This window comes from Bicyclus anynana, chromosome 4 (assembly GCF_947172395.1).
Source record: "Bicyclus anynana chromosome 4, ilBicAnyn1.1, whole genome shotgun sequence".
Lineage (NCBI taxonomy): Eukaryota > Metazoa > Arthropoda > Insecta > Lepidoptera > Nymphalidae > Bicyclus > Bicyclus anynana.
This window is the reverse complement of record NC_069086.1, coordinates 14,726,897-14,737,894: the sequence shown is the minus strand read 5'-3', so window position 1 is coordinate 14,737,894 and position 10,998 is coordinate 14,726,897. Positions and strand designations below refer to the sequence as shown.

The window sequence follows — 10,998 nt, the reverse complement described above, 5'->3', positions numbered from 1 at the left end:
GTCCAGCTTTTCTAAAGTGCTGCACGTGCAATAGGTTAGCGAATTGATTTTTATTTAAGAATTTATTATAAACGCGAAAGATTGGATGTTTGTTACTCTTTAACGCCGCAACTACTAAACCGATTTAGCTGAAATTTAAAAAATACCCAGGGTATGATCTATGCTGCTTTTCATCCCAAAAAATCCATGGTTTTTGCGTGATTTGCGAAATACTGATTTACACGCGTACAAAGTCGCCGGGTGTCTGCTATCTACAACATAATATTAATATAAAACCGATTCAAAAAGTACCTACCTATATAAACTGTTGGACTGGCCGTAAAAGAAAGAAAAATGTGATGTCATTTTGACAAATAAATAATATCAAAAGTCTAGTGAGTAAGAATTGTTTTTGTTTATTAATATTTTAAATTTGAGTGCATTTAATTTGATCAGACCGAGAATAATTTAAGGTTATCGATGGCGGGCGGAGTAGAAGATGACCCGAATTTGAAAGGCTGGAGGCGGTATTTTAACAGTGAAACAAATAGAGGAAGAGCTAATGTAAGTACGTAGAAAAACATTACCCTCCTTCTGCAGCAGTCGGGTAATGAGCGATTTTCATCTAACGGTATTAAAAAATCCGCTAAGGGCAGCACTGAGGGGGGTACAAATGTGTTGAATTTTCTATTGAAATCACCATCAATGCCAATATCATTTTATTTTAATTACTGTTTGCAATGTATGCTGATATTTCTTGAATTTTTTTAGGTACCTACATAATCTTCCGTAAATTCAATTACAATTTTATACGTTTTGATCTTAGACCATTAATAAATGGTCTAAGGTTTTGATACGCTTGACCAGTGGCGGATTTACAAATTTGCCGCCACTCGCCAGTAGACTATAGAATTGTTGAAGCCCTTAGTAATGAATTGTTGAATACCTAGTACAACTAAAATATTAAAATTATTCTCTGTATCATTGTTATCCCATTTCCTCTCTTACAAGGTATGCCTAAGGTCATCGAGCAAGCCGTCATAAAAGATCTTTAGCCCATGATTATGATTAAAGTGAGTTTATTCTTTACAAGTTAGCCCTTGACTTGACTACAATCTCACCTGATGGTAAGTGATGATGCAATCTAAGATGAAAGCGAGCTAACTTGTGAGGAGGAGGATGAAAATCCACACCCTTTTCGGTTTCTACAAGGCATCGTACCGGAACGCTAAATAGCTTGGCGGTACGTATTTGCCAGTAGGGTTATAACCAGCCACGGCTGAAGCCTCTCACCAGCTAGACCTGGACCAATTAAGAAAACCTCAATCGGCCCAGCCGGGAATCGAACCCAGGATCTCCGCCTTGTAAATCCCCCGCGCATACCACTGCGCCACGGAGGATGTCTCTACCATTTTAAACCTTAAACTGACATTTTGGTTCAACTTATGGGGGTCTACACTCTGCATATTTTGCATTTTGATTACAGATTTCTTATTATTTTTGATTCTTTAAACCCATAATAGTCTAAGTTTAAACTAATCAATACTCTTCCAGGTTTCAAAAGCAACTCTAGGAAGTGTAGCCATATATTACGTTTACTACAAACTATTCAAGAGCGGGAAAAAACCGACGACGGTCAAGAAAACTCACTAATCAAAAATGTATATTAAATTAATATTCTATTACACACAGATAATCTGTGTGTAATATTCTATTTTATGGTTATTATTATCTCTCAATAAAAGAGCCAATCGTTTTTGTTTTGATATAATGGAACGTAATTTCATCTGTCAAGTGTCAATGTCACTCACATTCAAAGTCAAAGATTCGAGTTTTTAATTTTTCTGTGGTTTTTCTTGTTTCTTGGAGGTTGTAATTACATAATTTCAATAGCAGGTATTTTCTTATTTCTAATGTTTATTAACTTTAAATTCAAATTTATTTCTAAAAGGAATAGAATTTGAGAACTAATTCGCGATAAGTTTTGTTGAATAATTTATTGTTAAAATTTTTAGAATGTCTGGAGCAGATAGTGTTGACGAGTCCCAACTAAAAGGACTCTCCAAATACTTTAACAGTACAACGAACAGAGGCAGAGCTAATGTAAGTAATCCTATATATAAGCTACTTATTATACTCTAGTTGTGTGTCACTGCCTACTGTAAATCTTTTTAGTTAATGCGCAATTTATAGCTTGACATACGAAGATGAAATTTGGCAGGGTGGTATTTTATAGTTAGTAGATGTCCCTTTATGAATACAATTTGCGACCAGGCCAGAACCGAACGAACCTTCAGTTTTCTTATAAAAAGCAGGTGCTTAATGCTTACCTAGATTAGTTTAATCTAGGTAAGCATTAAGCACCTGCTGCAAAATAGCAGTGGACTGGTTTTATTTAAAACATTTTTGCTTGTGACATTTTGTATCCATAAACCCCTGCAATTTATAAAGAATAATTCAAGTTTAAAAGATCTTCAGGAATAAAATTCATACTCTAGTATTAAATAAAAATTTTCAGTAACTTTATTCTTTTTTTCAGGTAGCAAAGGCAACCTATGCAGTGTTTGGTGTAATTGCATTATACTTCACATTAAAACCTAAAGCAAAAAAATAAAACAAATAATATGTGATAGATACTTCTTTATTTTTATTTAAGTGAATTTCTTAAGAACAATGTTTAATTCTTTAGTGTGAATAAATAATCATGTGAAGTACTGTTTTTTTGTTTTTCTAAAGTAGGTTCTTGTATAGATTAGTGATATAGTATTTATTTTATTATGGGTAATTGTGTCACATAGTATGGGGAACATAAAATAATCTGCATATTATTATAGTCTATAACCCAGATCTAGCAATGAAATTAGTTTTAGATTAGAGAATTTAGTTATTTATATAAATTAGTTAAAAATTACTTGCATGTTGACATTTTCTCCCATTTTGTCATTAACTTTGTAATCTTTTGACCTTGTTCACTCTCAAGGAAATAGTTTAGGTATATGATTACAGTACTTTAGCGGACGCCGCGCGTTTCACCTGCGTGGTTCCCTTTCCCGTAGGAATACGGTGGTAATGTATAGCCTTCATCGATAAATGGGCTGTCTAACACTGAAAGATTTTTTCAAATCTGACCAGTAGTTTCTGAGATTAGTATGTTTAACCAAACAAACACACATCCTATAACTATTAAAAAAATCCTTGTTTCCCAACACAAAAATTACTCTCAAGTTTGCTCTGCTATTAGCAATGGATGTTTATATAATACACCAAGATAAGAGATAGATAACAAATAATAAAATAATCATAAACAGAAAACATGTTGATTAAATTTAATTCAGTGTTTTTAAATGAGATGCACATAATACAATAAATAATAAAAAGAATTAGGATGTATGAATATAATGATTTCACAAGTGATAGCTAGAAATGAAAGGCATTCATTTAATAAATATTGATTTAATTAGAAATATAGGTGTAGACAATCATAATACAGCAATACAATTTTAAAATAATAAAATATTATTTACAGATCTGCAATTGGTGAAAGTAGTTATGTAAAGGAAGAATGTCTATATATTTATCCTTGTTAGTAAAATAATGTTCAAGAGCTCATTCTATTTCTTCTTAAGTATAAAAGTAATCCAAGTAAGTCCATTGTGGATTTCATTATTTCAGATATTTATAATTAAAAATAAACTTGACTAATAAATAAGAATTCATCAAGACTCATTAAGTAAAGATGGATTATTTTCACTACAGATGTTGGGCATTCTCGTTTACGATACATATTGCATATTTATGAATTTAGTAATTCATATTATGAAGACTTTTGATCTGATTTAATATTTTGGAGATAATAAAATATTTTTAAATATAATGTCACCAAATTAATTTGTATATGCATAATAACATAACATTTAATACTGCACATTTTTCATATTAACTTAGTTTACTGTTTTTTTAATAATATCTATTCCACTTTGATGGTTCCTATTTTGTAACCCAAAACAATTCACTTAATGATAAAAATATAGAACAATTTTGCTAATAAAACTTCAGAGCAGAGCATTGTTCAACTATTTAATTCTGTCTTTTATTCTTTGGTGAAAAAATATTTGGATACAATTTCAAAATAATTCAAATAATATTTGTTTAATGTTATAGAGGTACATAGATGAAGAATTTCAGAGCCAAATGGAATATTACAATGGATGTCGAGCCTATACTATACATGTGTCTTACTTTAACATGTATTTGTGCTTTCAAAAATTTTTGTAAAAAAATCATCAACATATTCGAAGCACTAGCACCAAAACTACGTAAACTATGTTAGGTGTCTATCTAGGGAGAGTTCCACAATTAAATAGTGTTTTATATTTAGAAAATATGTTATTGTGAATTGTCTTGAAACTATCATTATACAAGACTTGCTAATTTAAACACAAGATACCTACGAACAATTCTCTAATAAATAGGGAAACTAAAAAAAATCAATGTTGATTATAATACAGTATAAAGCTATAAGGACAATAATATACAGGATGCTCGGGAGTATTCCCCATAACTTCAAGGTGTTGACAGTTGTCCACTTATAGGCTGAACTGCATAATTAATATTTTTTTAACTAAATAATAAAAACTTTTTATGTTTTCATACAAAATAATTCAAATAATTCCGACTATCCAAGTAACACAAGCCTTTATCTATCCTTACATTTAAAAATACGTAAAACTGAGCTACGTAATATTATAAAGATGCGGTTATGGGACACATTTTAAGATCAATTCACAAAAGAAATATTATTTACCCCGAAAATATTAATTTTAGAGCACATGTTCCTTGAACATTTTTAATTAATTTTCGGTAAAGAATATATCCACAGAGTTATGGAAAATGCTCCCGAGCACCCTGTATACAACAAAGCTATGATTAATAAAATATCCATTAGTAGCAATTACGAAAAAAGTAGAGAAGCATTATATTAAGTCAAAAATATCATGCGGTGCTTTTTTGTAGAAAGTTATATATTCAATACACGTAATACTGGCTAAGACAATAAAAATAAGTATTAAATATAATATCAAGCCCTTTACATAAAAATTCTGACTAGCATTAATTGCTTTCTCTATATAAAATGCACCTTCTCATTCCCTTCCTATCTAAAAGCCAACAATCACACAGCTTATTTATTCGTTAGTTTACCTACATTTTGCTGTACTTTATCAGTCGTCTTATAATTATTTAACGTCAATCGTTACGAATATTTTTAAAACCTATAGAAAAACCTTGATCCATAATATTTTGTAACTTATGAGTGCTGCAAATATTCACATAGATAAAAACACTAATTATATCAAAAACTTTAAATTAACTGGCAGAAGGAATCGCACAAACTTGTTTGACAAAAATGTAGGTTGTTCCAAAAATTATACATTTTTTTTAACAGGTTTATTAAAATAGATTCATTTTATTAATATAATTAATTAGATAGTAGATACAATTAAACATTAAGCTTAGTGAGATTAGGTTATCCAGCGTTGGAATTCATGCGTGTTCAGCCGTCGTATTTGTATTTTCGTTTATTGTTAATTTACAGTGTACTTACACAAAGATATTTTATACTATAGATATGTCACTAACGCGACAAAACTGAGGCGCATGAAAGTGGCTAATTGTCTTAATTTCATTTAATCGCATTGTAAACAACATTGTAGATAATACATAAATATTATCTACAATGTCGAGTTGTGTGTTCAGAAAGTGTAAAAACTATATATAAATAAATAACCACACTAATATTATAAAGGCGAAAGTTTGTGTGTAAGTGTGAAAGTGTGCAAGTGTGTAAGTATGTTTGTATCCCTTTTACGCTGCGGCTACTGAAGCGATTTGGCTGAAATTTGAAATGGAAATAGACTTTACTCTGGATTAACACATAGATTACTTTTCATCCCGGAAAAATCCATGATTCCCGCGGGATTTGTGAAAAACTGAATTCCATGCGGACGAAGTCACGGTCGTCCGCGAGTAATAAATAAATATACTTAAACAATACACATCTAGCCCCAAAGTAAGCAAACATAGTATCTTGTGTTATGGGTACTAAGATAGTTGATATTATTCACAACATAAATATATAATTTAAGTAAACACAAAATTGTGCATGTGTCCGCTTAGTGGAATAGCTCACATCAGATCAAATTCGGATTACTGTTTGCGGTGATTTTGTAGGTCCGTAACATATCTTATAGTATAAAATCTTTGCTTTAACACGTATTACAAACTATATAAGATCGTTTATACTCGTAGCAAATCCTTCGAGCTCCGGTAACTACAGTATGGATGGAATGCTTATTTGGAAACAAGCGTTGCTAGAATTTTCGTTAGCTCTATAATGTTTTTAATATTAACATTACAAATATCGTTTCGAGTACTTATTTAAACTTAGGTATCATTGTAATAATACAAATACCTAAAGAAGACTACCTAAGGATGTAAATCGTAATTGGTGTTTCAAAATTAATAATCTACATGTGGTAGTTACTTTAAACATTCCTTAAGTTTACTACACGATACTAGGTGTGGTTTGTATATTTAGGTTAAAGGTCATAGCTCATTAAAGCCACCTTCACTGCCTCGCCTCGCGATTGTGATGTTATAACTCATGTCTATAGAAGACTATAAAAATATTGTCCACAAAAAGCGAGGCGGTTTTATTCGGTTAAACTAAATTTGTTATGCCTAAAAGTATAGAGAGATAGCATCCCTGCAAAAGGCGGAATCTGTTAGATGTTAAAGTTATTTTAGTGTTGGAATGTAATCGAAATTTACTACATTAGTCAAAATATGTCATGGCTGGTCATGGCGATGTCATTTGTGAATAGCCCAATTACAAATATAAAAAACCTTCATTGTCACCACAACTAATTTTTAGAAGTCTGTTGTTATAGCTTGACAAGTTCTCTGAAGACACTTCCATGATATGCGAGCGACAGGGAGGGAAGGCTGGAAGTGGGATTCATCAGTTGTGGGTTTATCTGTCATCGCTACCCGCCTCCCAGCCCCCGCGGACCATCAGGAGTGTTACGAACTAATTCGCCAAGCTATAGTTTGCTAAAACAATAAATGAGGTTTTTTAACAGACGATTTCCAATTTACCTTTAAAAATGATAATAATTTTGCGTCCAAATTATGAAAACATTTTATTGTAAGTCTTTGTAAAAATGGATGGAAGAATTACGTTTAGGATCCTTCTGTTACTTATCAAATGGTATTTGCACTGTTTACAAAAAATTGTCAATGTAGTAAGAAATTGAGTAAATTTTTCATTAGATTTAGAATTTGACTCCGTAAATTATTTCGACATTCACCAATAGTATGTATATTATTAAGACAGCCATTACAGTCTATTAATTTCAATGGCGCGATTAAATACACAAATATCATCTCCTTTCTCTTTAATCTCGTATGCCTACATATACGTTGTTACATAGACATGTCAATATTTTCTGTTTTTAGTTGTAGTTAGTTTGGCTACTGAAAGCCTATATAAAAAAATTTACAAGTTTCAAACTGAGTTTTTCCAATATATGCACTATAGTTTTGGGAATGCCCTCCAATTTTTTTTTTAAATTTGCAGGGTGATTTCAATTTATTCTCTCAGTAGCCAAACTCAAGTATACTCAGACCAATTACCATAGGACCTGCTTCGCTAGACGTTACCCCTCTGTCAAAAGTATATGATCACGATCTAACGAGTTTATACATACTGCATCTATAGAATCGATGTTTCATTGTGTAAAAATTACACGTGTGTGTATTACGATTTAAATTTATAGTTGTGTGCAGTGTAAAGACACAGGGTATATTTATTGGCGTTAAATATTTTCGATGTGTGAGTTTATCTTGTCCCCCTCAAAAAACGACAAACAATTTGAGTGCGATACAAGAGGTCTGAGCTAGTATATAACGAGTCTATTTGTAAAATGTCATTGGCATTAAAGCACTTTACATGAATAGTTAGGTACTAAAAGGCCGGAAGTCAGAGCTAACCAGTTTTTTTTTTAATTACGTGAACAGAGTTCAGAGCCACGTGGGCGCTCTCGTGAGCGAGTAGAGCACAGGCGGTGGGATGGTCGTGGGCATGGACGCGCCGTCGCCCTCCGAGTCGGACTCCTCTGAGGACACGCGTTCGGCGGCGCTGAGCGCCACGCGCGCGTACTCGTCCGTGTCGATGCTTTTGCAGAAGTGTATGGCGTATCTGGTAACAGATGAAAGTAGAATAGAATAAATCTTTATTGCACATAAAATTAAGGTACACTAACATAAGGAAACTGTTTTTGGCTGGTGGGAGGCTTCGGCCGTGGCTAGTTACCTTATCGACAAAGACGTACCACCAAGCGATTTAGCGTTCCGGTACGATGTCGAAAGGGGTGTGGATTTACATACTAGGTACTCCTAACAAATTAGCCCGCTTCCATCTTAGATTCATCATCACTTACCATCAGGTGAGATTACAGTAAAGAATAAAAAAAAACACAAAAGAAAAGCAAAATATGCAAAGGCGGTCTAGCGCTAAAAGCGATCTCCTGCAGGCAACCTTCAATGAAATATTTAGAGAAAGTCATTAAGGTAATCCATGGGCCCATTATGATTTATCTGGCGCACTTTGTAGTGCTGTGGTTCTCAACAGAGGTACGATTACCAGTTGGAATCATTTAGGATTTCATATTTTCTAAATTAGCTCAGGTCTGGTCTGCCAATAGCAAATATGCCTGACAATTGTCTGATAAGGTTGCCACCTAATTTTAAATATCTTTATCTATTCTGCAAATATCGGCTTTTAAGTGGAGATTTTTTTTTATTTTATAGCTAAAAACCTTCTTACCTCAACTTTTCTCGCAGCACGCTCTTGCAGGAATACCGCGGCATCTTGAGTAGGAAGAAACACGTATAGCTCTCCGGTAAAAAGTGATCTGGTGGTTGGTACTTGTCGAGAACCTACAAATACAAAAAAATAACATAATGTTAGATATATTTGTGCTAGGAACTCAGAGCCAACCATAAATAGTAGAGGAGCATAGAATGTTATACTTAGTCTATGGTCAGTCTAATCAGTGTTGTTCAAAATGCCGATCGTAGATTCTTACTTTGTTAAATAATTTAATTGTTTTGATGAATAGATGATGTTAATTAATGTAATCTCGTGTTGTTAAATTAATTAATATAACCACCACTTCTGTATGGTAATAATATTGTTTCATGACGTCACATTTACACTGAACCTTAACCAAACAGAGTTGTTGACAAAGTTAATAACTAGTTTGCCGTTTACCCATACGTACGTTTACGTATCCTTTTAATGAAATCAAAAACATAGTAGCGTCACAAAATGGACGACAGCGTTTTTGATGTTTGGAAAAATTTATTAAATACACTTAATTTTTAAACTAAATTTTCTTCTGGACCCTCCTTCGGTTAGGTTCTTCCAACCCCCTTTCTGAGTTGTGGTCAGCAGGGTAATTATGTAACTCGGTGTACCCTTCAAGTAATCAGTCAGTATTTTTGTTTTTGCAATCATCTAACATTGTGTTTTCAACAACAACTATCGTCATTTTACATAAAATAACATTTACAGATAGTAACGTTATTTTAACGAAAAACGGGTATTTACATAATTTCGTTGAAATAATAACGGTAGATCATCGTAGAAACAAAAAAACATTATCACTTAATTTAAAATAGCGCAGTCAAGCTTATTTTGTTGAAATAAGTATTTTAAATCATCACAAAAACGGAAAAACGATGAAAAACGATGTAGTGACTGATTACTTGAATGGTACACCGAGTTACATAATACCCTGCTGATTTCAACACTTTCAACAGAACCCACAGGCTGCAAGGCCTTAACTCAGAAAGGGGGTTGGAAGAACCTAACCGGGGGAGGGTCCGAAAGAAAATTTAGTTTAAAAATTAAGTGTATTTATTAAATTTTTCCAAACATCAAAAACGCTGTCGTCCATTTTGTGACGCTACTATGTTTTGGATTTCATTAAAAGGATACGTAAACGTACGTATGGGTAAACGACAAACTAGTTATTAACTTTGTCAAAAACTCTGTTTGGTTAAAGTTTAGTGTAAATGTGAGTTACATAATAACCCTAAACGTCTTAAATGACCTCGAGACCTATTTACCTGTAACACAAAGTCCCGTTGCCTGGGGTCCTGCGGCGCGCGCGGCAGCCTGGTGCGTCCCCACACGAAGCGCAGGAACAGAGCGCGCTCGCTGCCCGACAGCTCCTCCATCACTTCCCAGAACCACTGCACCAGCGGAGCGTTCGGTTCCACGCCTTCAACAGACGTTGTTCATGTTCATACATTTCACTTATGATTTGACGGCCTCCGTGACGCAGTGGTATGCACGGTGGATTTACAAGACGGAGGTCCTGGGTTCGATCCCCGGCTGGGCAGATTGAGATTTTCTTAATTTGTCCAGGTCTGGCTGGTGGTGGGCTTCGGCCGTGGCAAGTTACCACCCGAGTAGAAACCGAAAGGGGTGTGGATTTTCATCCTCCTCCTAACAAGTTAGCCCGCTTCCATCTTAGACTGCATCATCACTTACCATCAGGTGAGATTGTAGTCAAGGGTTAACTTGTAAAAAATAAAAAAATAAAAAAAATATGTTAACATAGTTTATACTAATTTTAGCAGACACAGAAGTGGGTTACAAAAATAAGAACACCAATGTCGAACAAAGGATATGATTCACAATCTTTGTCAGGACAACTTAATTACCAAACCAAACTGTAACCAAAACAAGACCCTAGAATGGCAGAGAATACCTTGAGCAGTCCCAGAGGCTTGGGACTTCGGATGCAGGTTTAAGGGATCCCTTCACTGCTCAAGTTATTCTCCTCGCCTATCGCAAGTAACCCATAAAGAATTACACAACAAGAAATAAGGACGGCTCGTACTTAAATACTTAAATGTGTTAATCCAAAAAAATAAATGTGTAAATCGTAC

At 33.7% G+C, this 10,998-nt stretch overlaps 2 protein-coding genes across 6 annotated transcripts in view; one reads left to right on the top strand and one right to left on the bottom strand.

The window, feature by feature from the left end:
* Window positions 1–1,726: 1,726 nt before the first annotated feature.
* On the top strand, window positions 1,727–2,690 carry LOC112050423 (ATP synthase membrane subunit K, mitochondrial). Its single transcript, XM_024088689.2, has 3 exons — window positions 1,727–1,875; window positions 1,995–2,082; window positions 2,519–2,690. Exons 2-3 carry the CDS (start codon window positions 1,996–1,998, stop codon window positions 2,591–2,593), a joined length of 162 nt encoding a protein of 53 aa, XP_023944457.2. The 5' UTR covers window positions 1,727–1,875; window position 1,995; the 3' UTR covers window positions 2,594–2,690.
* Window positions 2,691–3,416: 726 nt separating this feature from the next.
* LOC112050425 (probable E3 ubiquitin-protein ligase HERC2) overlaps window positions 3,417–10,998 on the bottom strand; it is a 71,578-nt gene continuing 63,996 nt past the window's right edge. For all 5 annotated transcript variants that reach the window (XM_052881152.1, XM_052881155.1, XM_052881154.1 and 2 more), the window contains exons 86-88: window positions 10,171–10,325; window positions 8,864–8,976; window positions 3,417–8,236 (exon numbers count right to left, since the gene is read on the bottom strand). In XM_052881152.1, the coding sequence (XP_052737112.1) occupies window positions 8,059–8,236; window positions 8,864–8,976; window positions 10,171–10,325 (446 nt within the window). In that variant the 3' untranslated portion in view covers window positions 3,417–8,058. The remainder of the gene's footprint in view (window positions 8,237–8,863; window positions 8,977–10,170; window positions 10,326–10,998) is intronic.